This window comes from Falco cherrug, chromosome 7, assembly GCF_023634085.1.
Source record: "Falco cherrug isolate bFalChe1 chromosome 7, bFalChe1.pri, whole genome shotgun sequence".
NCBI classification, from domain to species: Eukaryota; Metazoa; Chordata; class Aves; order Falconiformes; family Falconidae; genus Falco; species Falco cherrug.
Genome location: NC_073703.1, coordinates 64,404,887 through 64,426,552, shown reverse-complemented (window position 1 = coordinate 64,426,552; position 21,666 = coordinate 64,404,887). Strand labels below are relative to the sequence as shown.

General features: G+C 42.1%; 1 protein-coding gene across 8 annotated transcripts in view; it reads right to left on the bottom strand.

The window, feature by feature from the left end:
* TTLL5 (tubulin tyrosine ligase like 5) overlaps positions 1 to 21,666 on the bottom strand; it is a 133,204-nt gene that overhangs the window by 27,974 nt on the left and 83,564 nt on the right. The window contains exon 31 of one of the 8 annotated variants that reach the window (XM_055716171.1): positions 19,665 to 19,774. The exons of the other annotated variants lie outside the window; for them this stretch is intronic. Within the exon in view, the coding sequence (XP_055572146.1) occupies positions 19,750 to 19,774 (25 nt within the window). The 3' untranslated portion in view covers positions 19,665 to 19,749. Of the gene's footprint in view, positions 1 to 19,664; positions 19,775 to 21,666 lie in introns of those variants that run through there. 8 annotated transcript variants of the gene reach the window in all.

Here is a 21,666-nt window from a genome sequence, read left to right as displayed (position 1 = left end):
GGAGAAGGAGAATAGGGAACAATTACTCACCTCTCACGATATAAGACATAGGAAAAACCAAATGAAGTCATCAGGTGGGCAGGTTAAAACAAACAAAAGGAGGTAGTTTTTCTCATAACACATAATTAAACTGTGGATGCCTTCTTACTACGGGAAGCTAAGGATGCCAAAAATTTACAGGGGTTCAAAAATTATTAGACAAACTCACAGAAGCAAAAGCCACTAACACTGTTTATATACAAAGATACCATCTCCTGGCCAGAAAAATCACTGATTATTGAGTCCCAGAGAGTACTGGGGAAAGTATCACCATTCCGTAACATCACCTACTGCTCCTCCACGGGCCACTGTCTGAGCAGGACATTGAACCAGATAATCCATCTCGTCTGTGAAAATGCAACTAGTATCGTTTATGCATCAGGGGTTTGAAACTAAACTTGTCTCAGGTCTCAGTCAGAAGTCAGAGAATTCAGTCAAACACTCTTTAAAGTTTTTGAGTTACACAATTTATTCTAGAAACTAGTGTCTGTTCCAACTTCTCTTGTATCTACCTCCAGCTCAGAATCTATAAGGCAAAAAATTTATCCCTTGATCCAAAAGAATGCTTGGGAAGCTAAAGACTGAGTGATTTGTTCTAAAACAGAAGTAAGACAAAATGCAGGAGATAAAACTGATGTAAATGAAAACTCCACTAAAGTTGGGCCTGCTGATAGCCAAACTGGCTTTGTGCCACAGAGACGATGGACTGTGACTGCAGTCTGTAGTACTGTGACAGCCACTAACTGAATGGGAAAACTTCAGGATCATTTCCTTGATCCTCATTTCTTTTGTTTTGAGATATCTAGCAAAGGAATAACAATCATGGAAATACAAATACTGAAGACTGATGGTCCAATTTTTAAAAATGCACTGGGATTGCTGCCTTGCTCCAACCTTCATCCACTTAATTCTCAAATGCTTTCATTTTGTTTCTAACCCATTTTAATCTACTTTTTCTGTTTTAACCAATATATGATCTAGAGTCCAAAATAAATTCTTTAGTATATAATATTGCCCAGATAAGCTTGGTTTAAACTACCCAGGAAAACACTGTTGAAACTATGGTATTATATCTTTAGGAGGAACTAAATAAATAAATTTAAAAAAACAAAACCAAACACAAAGACTTTGGCTAACATCTTTCTGCAGCATAGACTGTCTTGTATACAACTCCCCGCAGTTCCAATACCTCCTCTCCACACAATGCAGCACAATAGAACTTACTTTTCTGTAGATACTATATTGAAAACACTGTTGCTTGCCTGAGTAGATTTTACTCTCACGGCCTGCAGAATCCTTCTGGACTGAGTATGCTTCCGTTAGCTTCCATACTTCTTTATAGATGGAAATCAATACAAATTCATTATACATCACTTCAACCTTTTCCAATATAAGCATTAAATATTTCACAACAGAAAGCCTGCATATTTACAAGTCTTAGGATCACTTTCACAGGAAGATGTTTCATCTGCAGTTTTGGAAAGTCCCCATGTAACATGTTATCAAGTTGCTGCTATTACATCTAACGTAAAGCTTGCCCTGGTACAGAACATGGCTCAGGATCTGAGACTCAATGTGCTGCTGCCAGAGACATACTCCAGCTCTCCATCTATTTGCCATGCTCACAGGAATGAATGCATCATGGTGCAGCTTCTATTCTCAGTCTCTGCCTGTTGGATGATTTATCCAAGGATGACAGCACCTTTGCTCCCTTCCTGAAGTTGGCTCTTCTGCTTAAGGAATTCTACAAGCAGCTCAGCATAGTAATGAAGGCTGGAAAAAAGCGGTAAAGGACCTCACACCTTAACAGATACTATAGAGTTCACATGGAACCGAGACTACATAAATACCCCAAACCAAAGGAAAAGCTTTTTCACAACTCGCACCATTTTAGGCAAAGCCAAAAATAACCAGAAAACCCCACACACCCCCAGTAGAAATGACGATTATAGAGTCAGCACTCACAGACCTGCTTGTTTTCATTTCAGTGCTTGAACACTAATGATTGACTCAATATTCATTTGCTCACATGTACAGATGACAGATATAGACATAGATGCACCTACATGTAAATGGGAAAGAGAAATTCCTGCCTGTGCCACCAGAAGAGATTGGGTTTTGTTCTGTCAGCCAGGCTGGTTGTGAGCAATCTTCTCACAGCTTGCTCAGGATTATTTATGAGTTGCTTAGTTTAGAGGACCTGGCCAGGATTCAGGCCTTCACTATGTACAGGAAATCTCAGCCTTGGCATTATGGCCCATCCTTTGTAAGCAAGACTCTGTCCTTCCAGCAGCTCTTAGGGCTACTCAGTATTTTTGGCAAGAAACCCACAGCGTTCCTTTCTTTCAACTGTAGCTTTCATAAAGCCTGGGCCAGAATTCCCTCTTCCTCTTCACCGACAGCATAGGACCTCTCTGCAGCATTTTGCATCACAAAAGACACAGGTTTGCTTCTGAGACAGACTTCAACAGATCTCTGTGCTATTACGATCACAGCCCAGCCTAAAAGTGCTAGAACACCATGCACTCATCTCCAGGTTTTCTGGTTCCAAATTCCCCTTCTGCTCTAGTTCTCTCTTCCAATTTATTAGCCCTTTTCTGATGTAAGCAACACTTATGCAATCAACTGCTTACCCTTTACTAGAAACTAATGCTAGTGCACTAAAATACTAAATGCTAATAAAATATTAATACTTTTGTTCGTTGACTACAGGGGAAAAAAAAGTCTTAATAAAATCCAGCCTCCATACAGAAGGGATGTGGTTATCACCTCTTACAGAAAGGAGAGAGCTGGTTTCCGTTCCCACTTCAAATGGATTTGAAGGCAATACCAGGGACCGAAGCTGTAGACAAGACCAGACCACAGAACACCACTCATAGAATTCTTTGTAACTATGAGATTCTATCTGACAATCAGCAAGTCTGTACTAAAAGACTGATGCTGGTAGCTACTAATGATATAGCTCACGCTTCTCCTAGCATCCATCATCCCTAAGTAACTCATTCAAACACCTGACAAAGCAAGGTCTACTACCACACCACCACCGCTGAGATGAATGATACCATACAATAAAAGACAGTATCAGAGGACAGGGAAACAAAAAATCCTTACTAAAGTGAAACTACAAGGAAATAATCGAGGGAAGGGACAGCAATGCAGGAGTAGAAGGGATCCAGAATATGTTTTCTTAATGTGTAATTTGGATATAAATTGGGTTTAAAGCTTCCACTGTTCCCCCCCCCAAAAAATTAAGGATTTTTTAATATCATAAATATTACACATAGGGCTTTCCTTTATATTTCAACTGAAGCCTTCTTCCAATGGCACAGCTGGGCACTTGTTTGATACCAACTCCTCTGTGGCAGGCAACAATACCAATTATGACGTATACTGACGTTCCTCGTATATTGCTCACTAAGCAGGCACTTTTGAAACATTTGAAATGTGCCTACATCCCATTGAAAGGCAATGCAAACTAGGCTCAAATTACCTGTCAAAATGATACTTCAGCATTCTTGAAGAATACTCATCTATGTTTAACCCTGCTTAGTTTGTGAGAACTGATAGGATCATAGCAGGAGTAAGTATAGCTGGAGGTCTAGCAAACTGAGAAAAGAATTATCCTCCTCTTAAATGAGGAAACAAGCTGACAGCGAAAGTACTTTGCATCCTTTCCTGTAAAGGCCAGAGCTAAGGATGAACAAGGGCTGTTACTGGCAATAAGTTGAACCCAGTACATTTATAAATCAGTGTTCCCACCTTGCCACGGAATGCAAGACAATCTTGGGCAACATTTTCTTTCCCACAGGGCATTCAGGCGGTATGACAAGTCCAGGAAGCTTTCAGTACAAAGTCTGGGCGAGCACCAGCTGCTAGAAAGTAGTTGGCATAGTAACTGATGATTCTGTCTAGTATGGCAGCTCCCAGTATCCTGCTGACTTATGTTCAGGCACTCAGAAAAACACAGAACATTTTCTTTGGCACACTACATGCTTCTACCATCCCTAACAATAGGCCCTAGATTGGGGCTGGCTATGGAGCAATGATAAACATAGTGGGACAAAGCCCAGGATGCTGGGGGCCTGGCTGGGATGCAGGACTGTCGGGCCTCTCACAGCGCCACTTGCCTCAAGGCCTTTCTTTGTCTTTTCTCCCTCTTTCCCTCCCCTCAGCTTCAAAAGCAATAAATTAAAAACTGAAAAACAGAGCAACAAGTCTTTGAGGATGGCTTGCTCCTGGCTTCTACTGTTATCAGGGGCATCTACAAAAGAGTGACTTTGCTGTAGATTAGTCAGCAAGAGTTTGCATTTTAGCATGGTCTGTAGTTCGGACTGCTGCAATGTGCAAGCCCGTAAAGCATCCAGCGGCAGCTATGTTACAAAGGTAAAGGTAGCTTTTCAAAAAACAGGGGGGAACAAAGCATTTTTAATATCCCTAAAAGAGCTCAGCCTAGGACTTGGGAGTCATCTGAGGCCCAGGGAGCTGTCCAGAACTCGCCACGGTGCAGGCACTTGAACAGGGAAAGGGCAGGCAGGAAGCAGCTGGCCTGTATAAAACAAGGATGCCATCACCTGGCCTGCAGTCTGCTTTTGAGCTCTGCAAGAGAAGTCAAGGAAAAGCTTTTAAAGTTAATGAGCAGCCTGTCAAGGCTGCACTGGCATAATAAACATGTGGAACTGCATTTTGGGTTCAAATCCAGTTCAAAGTGACAAACACAATCTCCTGTGGTGAAGGTGTTGCAGAGATGTAGGAGTTATTGTCCCAGACCATCAATCAAACTTTCCCTCCTTAGTGATCAGGCACAGATGCAGGCATCTTGTAATAGTTCCAGCCTTAGTTCTTCAGCTCCCTGCTTGCCCAGCAGCTCAAGCTACTATTACCTACACAGAGGCTCTTACCATCAGTATCTTTGTGCCATGAGACAACAGAAGATGTACAAGGTCCATAGGAAAAGCCTTGGGACTAAATTGGTTGAGGCAAAGAACACAAAAAGTTCCGTGGACTTAACTACAATCTCCAGATCCATTCACAGGTTAACTGTAACAGCTACCAGAGGCATCATTCAAGCATCCGAGGACGTTTTAATGTGCATAATTACTAGCAAATGCCAGGAGTCCCCTTCTGCTATTCTCACAATTCCCCCTTTCAACTGAAAGAATTGATGTTGTTACAAGAATTTTATTCAAAAACAAAAATGTGAACAAAAGCATCCAACTCATCTCCTTGTAGTGCAGGATTAGCACATGTTTCAGTGGCTGGAAGAGTTCATGTGTCACACTCTCAGCTGCATAACTCCACAGGCAGGTACAACAATTTTCCCTGAGATTCCTAATTAAACTTATATTTTCTGTGGTTTATTGCATGACCTTCCTCTTATTTCAGGTCTAAACCTTCACTGCTAGGGCTATGCCTCCCTTGAGCTTAGCCAGCCTTGGCACACTTACCTTCCTTCATCTTTTTCCTCATTTCAGTCCCTTCTGGCCTTTGCTTGTATATTGCCTTTCTCTGAACTTCTTCCACTTTATCAGTGTTTGGGGCTAGGCAAGTGCTCAAAACTGAGCACATTATTCCAGATGTGCATATACAATAGCTATACAGGGAAAGCCCACTGCCTTCTTGCTCCTTCACTTTATAAGTACTATCAAAGTTCATGGGCCTCCTTTTCTGGTATATGGTGCTGTATAATTTATTTCCTGCTCCCTGGCTTCTGAAAATTTTTCCTCCTATTTCCCTGCCATTGAGAAACCTGCCTTTTGGAGCAAAAAGATTTTCTTATAACAAAGGCAATGTAGTGCCTACCCAGTTCTGCAGATCAAGAATTAAGTGCATTTTAGGTCCTGGGTCCCCATATACAGGCACATTCATGAGTGTAGCAGGTTAGCAATGGGGTGCATCAAAGCAGCCTTTGACAGTCTAGGAGGGGAAGGGCAGGTGAGATTATGGAGCACTGGAGAACCTCTGCAGGCAAGGCCTAATCTACCTCAACTATTCCCAGATTTAGCTAGCATTATCAACCTTTTACTTCCAGGAGCACTAAACCTGCCAGTCTTAGCAAATGAATTATTTACCCTTCAGTGGAGCCAATTTCTGTTGGGCCCCTAGTAGCATCCTTGGCTCCATGTCAGTTACAAAATACTGTCAGTCTCTCTGATCTGGAGAATACTTGGCAGGTAAACACCACTGTATTTTTTTTCTTCTCTTTACATATGGCAGCTTTGAAATTCACTAGCAGAAAGGCTAAATCAAGAAAACTAACAGCCAGCTGGCTGCAGAGTTCAATGCCTTCGTCCTGTTGTGGCTCATCAGGTCACTGGAGAAGCAATGAAGGCATCTGAGCGTATCTCCTCCATGTAATCTAGATTACTGAGCACATCTCCATGTGATCGACATTAACAAAATCATATCACCCTTTCTACCCTCAATTAGTACAAACATAGGGGTGAACTTTACTGAAGTGGAAGGTGGTTCTGGCTTCATGTTTCCTGCACATATAGTGCAAAAGTATTTTAACAAGATATAGATACAATAAGATTGACACAGAAATCTGGTATCATTGTGGTCTCATAAGAAAACCTTGGGGAAGATTAGCTGCTTAAATCTGACATGCAACTGCCTGAACAGTGTCATGTGGTGTGTGTCCCCATCCCGCCAATTTTAAAGTATAATTAAAGTATTAATTAATGAAGTTCAGACAGAGCAGGAAGAGTCTGAGTGAGGTTACTTGACTGCACTGTCTAGCTGTGCTTTAAGATAAGTAATTCAGACTCAGACAACACGTTAAGTGCCACCTTGAATTTGATCATTTGTCTAGCCCAGGCAGAGTTTCTGGGGTGATTATACACAATCCACAGAACTCAAAGTACCAGAAACTTAAGATGGAATACTGCACCATTTACAGAGATGGGAAGGGTATTTCTTGCTGCACAGTTTCCACTGTAAAATGCTACCATGGATCAAGTGGATCAACAAAAAACATGACTTGTACTGACACTCTTCTACTTTTCTGCTATCAATGTAGGCAAGTCTATTGAAAATCAAACTGGAAAAGACTGATAGGCTCTATTTATTCCTAGCCATATATTTTTTTAGTGCTTTAGCCAAGCAGATTTTGCATTTTATGGGTGGATAGCAGCAGTAGCACATAAGGATGGAAACAGTAAATAGACACTGCTATCTGTCTAGAATAGGCTTATGACTGGGTCTGTAATTGAAGTCACTAATCTCTCCTGGAAACCGATATTCCCTACCTCTCTCCAGAGAGGCAAGGGTTAAGTCAGGACCAGTAAGTTAGCCCTGCACCCTGTAATGCCTCCTTTGAAAAGCCGATCACACAGTTTACAGGGAAGGAGTGAGAGTGCAGCTGCTGTCCCAGCCAACATTTGGTTCCTATTACAGTGAGTAAGTCTCCCTCTCCCCCTTTTCTACTCTTCCCCCCCCCCCCCCTTTTTATATTAAAAGTCCATCAAACACATTTTTTCTCCTTAATATTTTCCATGAAGTTTCCTCCTGCATAGGCTTTCCCAGAGTGTGGTGCTCTTTGCTATATGTGCTCAAGCAGCAGCTGCAAGATCCCACTTGAATAAGAGAATGGGGAATGAAGAAAGCAGCTCAGGCCCCCTGTTCAAGTCTCAAGAGGCAAGCAAGAAGTTACAGTTGGGCTAACCTGGTGAAATCTAGAGCATTTGAGAAGAATAAACAAACAAACAAACAAAAACCAGGCTGTTGAGTTTTGTAGGGTTAGGATTCATGAGACAGGGTAGAGTAGTCAAAGCACACTGGCCCAGCTCAGAGCTAAATGCTCCTGCCACCATCAGCCTCCCAGAAGACATAGCACAGGATGGTGTTAACACTACAGGGCCTTAAGGGTTCCTCCAGGGTTGTGCTGTCCAGGTGTCACACCACTTGAGGCCCAAATGAATTTTTCAATTGTGCTGTATGACCATGGAGTAGAGATGTCATATGCTCCTAGCTTCAGGTGTTTTGTTGTCCAGATATTTAATACCAAGCACATAAAGAAACCTCTGAAGAACGTGACAAGCCTCTAGGTTCCACAAAATTTCCACTGACGTTCGCTAAAGCAACCAGCTTTGCTTAGCATCCAGTACACCTATCATCTTGCTATGCAGTAGATGACCCTCCAACAAACATCTCAGAGAAGACTTGATAAATCTGAAAGCTTAAATGGTCTGTCTATGGGGATGAAGCATGCTGAAATATAAAGTTCCCTGGCATCGCAGAACTTCACAAGAGAAGTGACACTTCTACACTTGCAATCTATACCTAAATATACCTAAAGGGAAGGCCAGAATCTGTTCTGCACTTCCAGAGCAAAGATGTACAAATTCACCTAGTCGGGGACTGTGGAAAGTGTCACCTGGAAGCTAGCTAGGCCAGTCACGTTAGGAGAAATGCTCAAGGTAAGCAGCAGAGTAGCACGGCACCAGCAAGATGCATCTGCTGCTACCATGCGGTAACACAACTAAATCTGTATAACATCTAGCTGCTGAAATGCAGTAAAATAAGAAAAAAAAACAAAACAAAAAAACCAAGAACTAAAGGTCATTTCTCTGGGTCCTTGCCGTGAGGCTGTATGCTTGTGGTTAACAGACTCTTGGTTTTGGACAATTCCCCAAGCATCTGTACAACGGCAGAGTAAAGGTCCTCAAGAGATCTTTTCCCTTAAACAACTGAAACTTATCAACCTAGCTCCAATGTAATGAAGCTAAAGGAGTTTCCCAATAAACAGAAGGTAAACTTACGCAGCCTCCTAAGCCCAATGGCATTTATAAGCTGGCCAAAGAAGCATCTCTAGCACTCTTATCCTCCTGACGTTATAAACTTGATTCTGTATGCAGCTTCTGCTCTCCTTGTCCCTCAAGTGGGTTCAGATAAGGTAAGAACACGGGACAAGAAACAGACTGGATTCGAGAGTGATCTCCCACCTGTTACACAGAACATTTTTTTTCCTCCTCATGTTCCTTTTGCTGTTATGTTATGCTGGAATTAAGGGAGAAAATGTTTTTACCTCTACCTCCTGCACAAAGATAACTCACCTGCTGTGGCTCCCTGAACTTTTAACAATGGGATAGAGAAAGAATAGGAAGAGATGACTGTGCCTGTGTCAGCACACACTTTCTAAAGTCTGTAACAAAGTGAATACATAAAATGTAATTGGGGTAAGGGGGTGGGTGGAATACGCTCAGATCCACAAAGAAAGAATACTAGTATGAGTTACTACCTATTGCAGAAGCTGACTCAGGAGCTGTGTATGCTGCATAGACAAGACCATCCTATCACAAAACGTTGCAGAGAAAAAAAAAGCAAGCTACTGATAGAGAGAGACCACAGACAACATAAACCATGACATATAGACTTATGGCCAATGGCACATTGGCACCAAAGCAATCCCAGGGCTGTGGTGCTAGTTGTTTTACAGCTATCTTTTTTGGAATCCATGCAAGCCTCGTGATGGCCACACAATGCTGTATTTGTATTGTAAAAGTTAAATACTACTTTTCCCCTCTCTCCACTGGTCGCCCAACTTCCTTAGACATAACAGGAGATGCATTCTGGAATTGCTTATTTCAACCAAGACAGTGTAAGTTTCTAGCAATGGTCTTCAAACTAAAACAGACAGAAGTTTTCCAGGTCTGTAGTGTTCCTTCGCAGAATCCTCCAGATATTCCCTACTTGCAGCAAACTTCTTTTCAGAAAAGAATTCTGCCTTAAAAATCCACAAGGTATTTTTCGAACAAATTTGCTGTATTTTGTTGACAGCTGAAGCCTACAAAATACCTTCAGAACAGAATGACAGGTTCAATTTTCAATTACATGTTATAAATTTTAAATATGGAAAGAGAAAATATTTTAGAAAAATCCATAGCCAGCACCAGAACAACAACAAAAATACCCCCAGCGCATCTCCTTCCCAAAACTTCTTGTGTATCCATCCCTCACTACTGCCTCCAGAAAGCTGTGGTCACATACCAGGACTGGATTATAAAGAACTACAAGAAAAGAGTGGAAAGACTTTCTTTTTATAAAGACTCACCTGAGAAAGCAAGCTCTTCAAGTACTGCAGCGCAAGAATCTCCCCATTTATTGGCAGTCTGTCCTCAAAAGATTAATACCACAGAAGCATGTTGCCTTGCCAGAAGAGACTATTCAGTTTACAATTTTAGCCTCCTTGCTGGTCTTTTGTTTTAAGCTCTACAGAATACAGTCCCCATGCCACTCTAATACGTTGTTCCATAAATTCCCACCTCCTATTGGGATCAATCTACTTTACCTGAGAACAGAGCTCAGCTTGCAGCATTTCCAGTAACCCAATGTTTCAACAAGAAAAATCATGGAGGAGTTCACCTTATCCCAAAGGAGTTCAGTATTCAATGGAGTAAACCATGTTACAGCATCTTGTTTCTGGCAGAGAAGACTTAAGTGAGTAAAGGGGAAGCTCCCAGCTAACCAGTCTCCAGCAGATACGGCAGTGAGTAGCGTCTATTCCTGCTTTAATGAAGCTTTAGTTTAGCCACCACATTTCTCTCTCTCTCTCTCTTTCCTTATTGGAAAGATGATCTGGTCCCTCTAGTCTCCTCAAGAAGTTCTGGGGCATCAAGGATGTAAATCTCTGCCTATTTCATGTGGCCATTACAGAACAAAAGATTCAAATTACTATGATTATATTAGGAGGGGGCAAAGCAGAAGAACCATGAGGAAGCAGTAATTAGGAAGGCAGAGAAAATCGAAGTGAAATAAATTTATTACTCTAATAGGCCCAAGCAAGTGCAAGGTGCTTCACTGACACGTGGCACAAGGCACTATAACTCAAAGAGTAAAATATAATAAAGCAATACTATTGCTAATGCCCACATACTTGGTTTAATTAATTTAATTTTATTTCCCTCTCTCTATCCTGGCACTGTAAAGAAGAATGCAACACACGAAGGCTGGGGGAAGAAGTGCTGCACAGGGCTGAGGCGGCATACCTGGCAGCTGCTAAAACAGAACTTCAAAGTCTCAGCTCCTTTTGAAAACCCATCAGGCAAGAACCACTCCTCCCCTTCAGCTTCTTTAGGAGCTGGTACACTTAACCACTTCAGCATGTTTGGCAGCTCTACAGCCACTTCCAAAGCAGGTGGTGGAGTGGAAAATTGTGGGAGAGCCCCAAATCACTCAGTTGTCTCCCTCTTTCCCCAGCAGGCAGCGACACATGTGCTGACCAAGCAGGCCAGCTGACAAACCACAATTAAGCACAGAGAACAGGGATTTTGTGATTACACCTCTGAAACTACAGAAAAGGCCCAGACTTACTTCAGTAAGCTGGGTCAATGATATCTTTCCCCAAGAAACTGTAAATCTGATGACAGACAAAATCTGTCATTAGAGGAAGATGAGTAAAAGGATGTTCAGATAATTATACTGTATAGTACAAAGAGCTGGCACACTCTAAAGGCAGTTCCCAGACTTGCCTAAGATTTGTTAAAAGATCCCTCTCTGTCAGATCCCGTCTGCTGAAGATGCTCAAGTTGTACAAAACTTACTTGGATCACCCAGAGCTTGAAATCTTTTAAGTGAGATTTCTGCCTCCATCTACAACTACAGCTAGGAGGTAGAGACTGTAAGCACTGGTTTTATTTGCAGCACCTAGGAAAAAGCTTTTTGATTCTGTCCATTTGAACAGGCACCCATATTTGTGATGTTTCCTCCTCCGGTGTGACAGAAGAGTCTACGATGCAGTTGCACCAGCTCTGCTGGTCATCCCCACTGCACACTATATCCATCTTTTCCCCTTGGGATTTAAGAATAGGAATCTATGACAGTGCTGCTTCCTTAGGAACGCAACTTTGCTTGATTCCTTAATGACTGATTATGGGTAGGCCTTTCGATTGCTAGGTCTTCTGGACTGTATATGGGTGTTGAATATTTCTAATGACTCTGAAATCCAAAAGCCAAGAGTAGGTATCTTCAGAGGAAGTGCAATAGCTTTCACAGGAATTTGTGGTTAAAGATGAAAAAAAGTTATGCAATTCTATACTCCATTCCAACCCAATCCCTTTTTCTAGAGCCAAAATGGAATTGTTTCCTACAGTGTACAGAGAAAATTGTATAATTAGTCAGAAGCTCCCAGACTCAGGAACACAGATGGGAACCATGGAATCACTACCTCAGGAATTTCACCAAGTGATTGCACATAAAGCTAAGCATGAGCACATCAAAGATGCAGCTGCAGATACTAAACCCTTATAAGGACAGGCTAAAATATCCCAGCCACTTGGTAGAATAATGTCCTTTCAAGAGTCCCCTCCTAACATAGATAAGGCACATCAAGAGAGGACAATAACAATAGTGTCCACTGTTGGATCAAGACATCTCCATTATATGTCACTTTATACTTGATGCCTTTTCGTGATGATTCAGCAAACATTCTAAATAGAGTAGACTTTTCTCACAAAGGCCACAACTGATATATTTCACAGAAAATGAGTCTATAGTAAAGGCAAATATGAGTGCAAACATGGCCTCCCAGATGGCTTGAGCTGAACACAGGAACATTTACAAAGAGGTTAACCTTCACGTTGTGTACTGTTTATGGCTCTCTAGAGACTGGTTGGAGTATAAGACAATAAGCAAGCTCTTGCATAAAGGTGAATAACAGACATTAGAAAAAAGCTGAAAGTAAATGATGAGAGTAGTTGTTACCTGGTTTTGCTACCTAACAATATACACTATAAAAAGAGTGAGATTTTGATAAGCAAGATGCAAAGAACCATGCATTCTGCAGCAACAAGCAGAACAATTCAGTCTATGAAGTTACATGCTATCAGGAATTTAGATAATTTCAGAGTGAGACATGCAAACAACAAAATACCCAGCACCATAGTTCTCTTGCCTTTCACAGAAGTGCTCCTGTAACACAAGCCTAATGTATACACTCATATATTCAGGTTCTGCAATGCTTCAGAGGTTATAATATGTTAACAAAGATTTTGTTCTGTTTAGAAAATACCAACAAAGAAAACCACTGCACTACATGAATCTTACTCTGCCCCCTATGCCTCAAAATGACCTAGAAAGTCACGCATAGCTTCATAACTTCCCTTGTCTTCACATAGATAAGTAGAAGATACTTTAGTATTTATATAATTTAGGTTATCAGCAGCAGCAAGAAAGTGGAATTTCAGAAACAAATGAAAACATGACTCTGACCTTTGAAAAAACCAAAATCAGTTATGCAAACAATGTCCTGAACAGGACAAAACACTTAAATGACTAAAACTGGATTAGATCCAAGTTTCTTGAAATCTACCAGAATAATCCAATTATTAAAACTGGGCTTTCAAAACTATTTTAGCAGTATCTATTAAGCTATTTTATTTAAGAAATAATTTTAAAATGTTTGATACGCATTTAACTACATTAAAGTATTTGTGAACTTTAATAAATAACAAAGAAAGTTATTGTTCCTTTGGATTTTTAATGAAATTAATTCCACATTAAAACACAGCTCCTTCTTGAGGGTTTTCAAATTTGAAGAAAGATTAGTGAGTTCTCCATATTCAAAACCAAACTCTATGAAAGGCAGCTGTTCCAAAAAATCTTAATAGGCAGCTTTTGTTGGAACTGTTCATAAGGGATAGGCTCTAAACTTGCTTTTCTTTTTTTTTTCTTTTGTAAGGAAATTTGAAAACAGAAAGCTAGGGTGATCAGTGTCAATAGGAAACAAAATCTCACTCTCTTGGAGAATATTCTGGAGATATTATATGTGGTTCTTTATTAGAAAGAGGTATGTTTAGCAACACACCTAATTTTAAGAACAGCACCGTCTCTGAAGAATCACTTTCGGGGTGCTCAGAGTTTCAAGAGCCTGTGCTTAGACCTTACACATGGTTTTCTTTGCTGATTTCTTCACAACAGATGAGATTGTGTTCTCTTTGCCATGTTGACTGCCTGAGTTGGAAAACCTTTAACTGCTGTTCAAATTATCATCTACCAGAAGGTATTTACAGAGAAGCCAAAATCTGTAGCATCATGAGATTGGCAAAGATTCTTACACCCAAGTGTCTTCTAGTGGAGCTGCGATCAGAAATATATTGAACAGAACACTTTTTAACAAGTCATTTCAAGTTTTTTCTAACACCACAGTTTGAGATTTTAAGAAACAGCCATGGGAAATAGAAGTCAGTATGTTGTCTTTAATGAGTATTGGAAAGTTCTCATTTGAAATTCAGATTTTTTTGTAAGTGACAGAAGTCATAAATCCTAGATACTTATGTATCAGTACCATAGAAGACCAACATAGGTGTCAAACCCAAGCTTCTGACTAAAGAGTATTATTCCATTTATGCTGTTCTGTGGCTAAAATCTCAGGAAAGAAAATTCCCTTAAGATGCTGTATTAGTTGTAATAATAGATGTGGATCCGAAAGTTCAAACCGTTTCTAGGAATGCCAAGCCTTTGTTGGTATGACTGTTACCTCCTTGCAGATCTACACTCAGTCATCATAAGCAAGAAAGAAAATTCTTAAAACTTACTCATTTCAAGTCTTGGTATCTGCAGCTTTTTAAAACGCTAAGTGAAGAGAAGCTGACACCTTTTTACTCATCAGCATCTTTATCCCAATACCAAAAAAGAAACAGAAGGTCCAGACTTGAGGTTTCTTCCTCCTCTTCACATGGTCTACCAAACTGAACGTTTTCTGAGCTGAATTTTGCAGAAAACTCAGTTTTCAACACTGAAAATACTCACAGCCCAACTTGGCTTCATTCTTCACAGAGAAGATTATAATATTTTTTTTTCTCAGGAAGAAGCAAATAAAGAATTCTTTATGCATACAAAAGATTTAGACCACATAAACCACAGTCCTTTTGCTCCAAAGGGTGACTTGCCCAGGCTAAGCATCCATGACCGACAGCTGCCAAGTAGCGTGTGCAGCACTGCCAGATAACAATCTTCTTATACTAACTTTTCAGTCAAGTGCCATGTGCCAGACAGCAGAAAGATAGAAAGGGTAGTGGAAGACATTTACTGAGCCAGATGCAATCTGAAATTCAAGCAAAGCTGCCACGCAACATCATGAATGCCAGCAGTTGGAACATAAACAGAGTCTTTGATAAGGCTCTCACACTTTGAAATTCCTTCTACTAAAGGTTATTGTCCCAGAGCCAGTTTTCAGTAGACTTGGATCAGCCAGGCTGCCTTGGCCTCTCCCCACCTGGTTTGCTGTGGACAGTAATTGGATGAGAAATGTTAATAAGAGTTCAGTGAATACAACAGGAGAGTGTCTGGAAACTGTGGTATCTTTAAGCACTACCTATCATTCCCCCCCCACCCTCTTTTTTTTTTTTCTCTTTCAAAAGAGGATATCCATCTTTCAACTATTGTTACAGAATGAAGCCCTAGAAATAACTGCTTGTGGTAAAGGACTCTGGATACGTCGGTGTTTCCACCCTGACATTGCAGAGCCTACCTTTAACAGAGCACTTAAACTTTGTAGTTGGCACTGGTTATGGACAATCCAATAACCAGCTTTCTTGAGCCACCAAAACGCTTTCTTACTCATTACCAACCAAGCCCTCTCTTACTCAGAGCACTTTGTACTATCAGCCAGTGAGTAGTTTGACCAGTGTTGGGTAGACTAAGAAAGTACTACTGAGCACAAATGTTACTCATTATCGTAATTCAGACTATTCCCTAAACAAAAAGCTGGCATTCCACAGTGGCATTCTGGTTGCCCATCTTATATAATATATATACCCTTCAAAAGCCTATGAGCTAATCAACAGGATCACCAAGCAAAGCTGTCACCACATGCATAGGGAAGCTGAAATACTTGCTGCTTTACACTTTTTTTCCCCCCTCTCCCCTTTTTCAAAAGAGGTTTCTGTTAAATGCTGGAGCCTTGCAAGGCTCACAAACAGCTGCTGCTTGATACCTGCAGCCCAGGGAAGCCCTGGAGAATAACAGGCTGTCATAGAGCCAACAGCATACAATTCACAAACTCTTGTGTCAGCTACAAAACTCCCCCAGACTGAAAGGTGGGGAAAATTATGTGACAAAGGATCTTCATTGTAAAGGCTGACTAACACTTTCAGGGATAGAAAAGGGGTGTCTGTGCTTTTGGCAGGGAATTCCCATTTATATCACAAGATAAAACACCAAAAAGGGCACCATGCTCATTCTGAGCAAGCCAAGCTAAAGTGTGACCTCAGGCTGGATGGAAAATTTGAATATGCATTGGTGGTGGAAACTTCACTGTACAATGGAAGGTAGCCATGAAGCCTAGCAGGAAGGAAAACCTTTTGGCCCCTTTTGCAATGTCCTGCTCTGGCATTTGTACTTGGTCACTGAAACCCTTAACTCAGCATGACTTCAAGCCCTTTGGCTGCTGACTTCAGAGTTGTCCAGGGACTGCCCCACATGAGGGCTGCCTTCTAGAAAGGTTTTCCATGTGGATCTCAGATCACACTCTGCTCCCAACATCTGACAGGCTTACCGAGATAGCAAAATAATCCTAATTCAATTTCTCATTCTCAGCTGTACAACACCAGTGTCTTCAACTCAGCTGTTCAAGACCTTTACTCTCACCAGTAACCAAACCTCCTTTCTAACACAACCCTCTAGACACCTCCATTTTCCTGGAGTGAAAAGGTACATGGCAGGCTTGGAAATCTCCAGAATATTCACAATGAGTTCAACTTCAGGACAGCCCTGGACAACATGAGGCAAATGAAGGAAAAGTTGCAAACCTGCCTTGTCCTTCATAAGCCTGGCTTACAAAGGGGATTTCCATTTTTACAAAGCAGCATTCTGTTGTGTGTCTGGTAGGGAGGATACAGAACATGCAGCTCTGAGATTTCAAAGTGGTTCACTGTGACCCACAGGAATAGCACAGTTCAAAGATGGACCCATTCAATCCCTCTGTTCTTAGGCCAGATGGACCTGCCCTAAGATCAATGCCAGAAAGGACGCTCTTCTGGGAAGCTTCCCAATGCCCTTCTCAGCTGCACAACTGTGAACCAATTCCAACAGCTATGGCATGGAAGCCCAACTTTCATTTCTACCTCACTACCTGCAAGACCAATCAACGGACAAAACTTGAGGTCCTTGTGTGGGGAAGAGCCAGGGATAGATAAAAATACTGCTCAAAAAAATTAGGAAAGGGGAGAAACCAGACATTCGTGGGATTCCCTGACAGCTCTGTGCAGAAGGAAGGGCTGGGCTGGAAAAAACAGGGCCCCAGGTTCCTGCCAAGCTGTCTGAGGCCCGTTCTTTCCAAATAGCTCAAAGAAACAGCCAAGGCTTCCTCGTAACCCTTTCAGAACTCCTCTAGAGAGAAAGGCTGCTGTGGCCAGAGCTGTTCCCACAGAGCACCAGACTACAGGAGTCCCTGCATTCCTAGAAGGCTGTAAGCAGCAGAGTATCTCCTCCATGAGAGCTACTGAAGTGAGAGCTACAGCCACCTTAACCCTCTGAATACCACTCTGGAAAGCAGCTATTTTAATGGTGATCAAGAAGTTTAAATAAGAAGAAAGGGAGATCTGCCAGTCACTTTGCAATGTGAAATATCTGGAACCTACACAGGATATTTCAAACAGATTTAAGATCAGAGATGGCTGGGGAGAGGTTATGAGTCAAGTAGCGCAAGACATTAAAAAGATTTCAACTTGTTCTATACTGAATTAGATGCTTATTAGAAAACAGCATGTGACTTCCATCACAGCCAACAAAATCCACTGGTGGCACCTGAAAGTAGGAAGAGCAAAGTTCACCGGTGAGGGAAAAAGAATATACTGTATCAGCATGAACTTGTGTTAGCATGAGCTGCCTATACCTGTTCCCCAGTTTTACATTTACTGCAATAACCAAAGGAAAACAGCTGCATAATAATAAAAAATTCAGTGTTTAGCATGGTCAGAAGCCAGCAAGATATTAGCATATGTAAGTTATGAGTTAGAAAATACAGATACAATAGCTTTACTTACATAAAACCAATGTTTTACTCCTACTTGATGTACTGTTTTCATTTCTTGTCATCTCTATAAAGACAGCCAGACAATTAGAGGGCTGGGAAGATTTCCATTTAGAACTTGAAGGGGACTGTTTAGTTTAGGAGAGACAATTAAGAAGAATATGATAGAAACAGAGAATAAACAGTGCAGAAAATAAATCAAGCATTCCCGTTTGTCTTTAAGTAACAAGGGCGTAGAGACTTTTGTCAAATTTTGGGGAAAAATAAAAAAAAGGAAATTTTTGCATATTATGTAATTCACCTGTGGAACTCATTGCTACAGCTCAATGAGACTACAGTTTTTCCAGAATGTAAAGTTACATGACTAATGACAACATCCACACTAGACTATGCAGAACAGGGAGTATTGTGAGAACTACTAGCCAGCTCTTAAGAGTTGGAGGGTAAAAGCAAGCTTGCCCCCAGACAGGGAATTTCACCGCTGCTCATGGGAACGCTCTCTGTTTCTACTGAAGATGGTGGTGGTAGTTGCTCTGAAGCACAAGATGGGCAAACTAGACAGATCAGCAGTCCAGTCCGGGATGGCAAATCCTGTGTGTACATTAGGGTAGGGTCAGTTTATGCAGGGAGCTGAAAGGAGAAAACCCAAAACCGTTACACAGTATCAGCTTGGGGAAAGGTACGAAGCCCCTGCCACTCGCCTCCACCTACCAACATGGAGTGCTTGCTGGGAACAGCGGGAAAGATCCACTTATCTTCTCAGAAAGGAAGTCACACAAAGACAAAACACGTCCCCCTCAAATTTCAAGAGCTATTTGCAGAAACCGTAATTGCCCAAGGCCAGCAGACACATGTCATGCCGATGTTGTGACCCCTGGGCTCAGCTAGAGCCAGTCCATGGGAGACCCCAGGCTGCAGCTCTAGCAAAGCCTCCCAGACATAGCTGAGAGGCCATGCTTGCACAGGCCCGCTGGTGCCCCGCTCTGCCCTGCTGAGAGGCCCCAGCTCTCGCCTCCGGCTCACGGCCCCAGCACTGGCTCCTGCAGCCTCCCTGCACAGAGCCCAAACCCCCTTCGCCTCTGGAAAGGGTCCTGTGATTAATCTCACTTATTACCTCGGAAAAGTAACAGCGCAGCGGCTGCCAGCCAAGTCCGACTCAACAGCGTCTGGGGAGCTGAGGCTGCAGGGCCAGGCCTCAGACTGTCTGGGCAAGTCACGAGCTTTCCGCCTTTCCTTTCCTGGAGGCTCCAGGCAGACAGAGCCAAGGCCTAGCTGTGGGAAGCAGGGATCCTTCAGGACTGTGCCAACCCATGGTGCTGAGGCTCAGGGCGATTTCCAAGCAGGATGAAGAGTAATTGGACCTGCCATCACAAGTTTCTTTAGTGTGACTAAAATACATATAGGAAATAAAAAAAAAATATATAACAAACAAGGCAAGCCATGTATTTCTGAAGTTTAAGTCAGCCAGTTCACTTCCACAGTTAACAAGTTGTCACCAGTGATCCTGGGAGACGTGTTAAAAGAAAAAAAGAGGTAAGAGGTTGCCGGGGCAGGGGAAGGCTGTTACAGACACAAATATGCATGAGTAGAGAAGAACATGCACAAACTAGAGACAGGATGAGCTGCAAGAAAGTACAGCTACCCAGGCAGCACGACAATTTTTTGCTCACCCTTCTTAAACCTCCTCTGAGCAGAAGGTAGTGATAGACTCAAACACTGCTTCTCAGGGACCGCAGGCAGAATTAGCATGATAGAGTTGCCGAGGACCTGCAGACGGGATCAGTCATAGAAAAATCACCGTACCCACCATCAATCACTTCTCCGCCTCAAATAAAGAAACCGAATTAATTTAGGCATTAAGGTAGAGAGAAAAGAGAAGAGGACAAGCAGTATGAGGAGCAACGAGCAGACACGTGGCTACACTAGCACAGGGCCGGACTCAGTGCTGTTGGTCTGCTGCTGCTCTGGCACTTCTGTGCTGCTTAGCTAGGGAGGTGTTAAGGTCAACGCAGTTTGCTCAAACCAAACTGAAGGCCTATTGTGTAACCCTCTGTGCCTTCTGCTTTCTCCTGTCATTTCATCCAGAGCCATCAGCACAGCACAGTCTCCAAGTCAGCTTGCACCTAGATGCTGTTCAAACAAATAGGCTCCAACCACTTGGCAAGTGCGGCACGCGACAGCAGCCAGGCAGCCTCTACCTTGCAAGAGACTTCAGGGAGCTTGAAACAAATTATTTGGAAGAGAATAAAGTCACTGTCAACCCTTAAGATGCAGAACTACAAGGCAACACATACATAACAAAGACAAATAGATTTATTCTTATGAAAACTTGGTGTTAGCTACCAAGATCCCTGGAAATTCTCTCCTCGTCACTTCTACCTACAAACCCATATGTAATTAGCTCTTTCTGACAGCCCCTACTGCAACATCCTTGCTGCTTCTGCCATGCTAAGCCCACCCTGGCCTGGCTCATGAGCCTTGCAAAAAAGCGAGTGTGCCATCAACTGTTCACCCTTCTATCATTGTGAGAATCACCTTGCACGTTTAGCACATCCCTTCATTACTCTAGTATCACTCTTCTCATAGGTCTTCAGAGGCTGTCTAGTTACGGTCCAAGCCTGATTTCTTATTTTACATTCCACACCTGCAAAATTTAAAATAAAACTGAGGAAACAATGATACCACTTTCACCTTCCATTTACATCAAACACATCAAGCTGCCCCTTTGACATGAAGGATCAAGACCAGTGAATCACAACTAGCCTATGATGGTTGTCTGGAATCTTTTGGCAAAACTCAAAAGTTTCAGTGGAAATATAGAAGCCACTTAACACCTGCACAAAACAAACTCTCAAAAGAGGTCAGAGGCTCTTCCACATCCTCACAAGTCCAAAGGATATATACACACACTTAGTATGATCAGAGCAGAGCATCTGAAACCTAGAACACATAGTGCATCTAGTCCAGCAGTAAATGAAATGGCATGAAGCAGTAGCAGGCACTAGGTGAAGGAGGAAGATATTACGTATCCACTATCCAGCCAAGGCTAAGGAAGGCCAGTGATTAAAAAGAAGGTCCTGGTTTGGGAGACTGTTACAGCAGTGTAAGATTGTCAGGGGATGCAGTACAGGAGTCTTAACTTGCAAGCAGAGGTGTACAGGAGAGGAGTGTACAGTCATTTTCCTGTGTAGAATTTTTGGGATAAAACAGGCACAGGAAGCTAACATTTTAAGTGGTACTGGGTTTCCTGCACCCTATTGTTCAGTTGATTTGTACGTGAGCAGTAAATACACGCAATGTGACCCAGAAGCACCTACTATGTGAATGCTCTAACTATGCTGTGAATGGGCACAAAGTCCAAAATACCTGCAGGGTTCCTACACATTAGGTATTTCCAGAACTTCCAGACACGAGGCATACTGTTTGGGGTTTCTGAAAGCCTGAGATGGCAAATGTCTGGGCAGCATCTCCTAGTTTTCCATCCCATTCGATACATTCAGGCAAGGAAAAATAAAAACGAAAATACACAAAGCAGAGCCTGTTTGGGAACCTGAACATATGGCAGGTATGTGCACACAGCCCATGAAACCCTGAGCAGTTGCCACTGCTACTACCACTGAGAACGACACCAGAGCAAATTAAACTTAGAAACGCTTAGA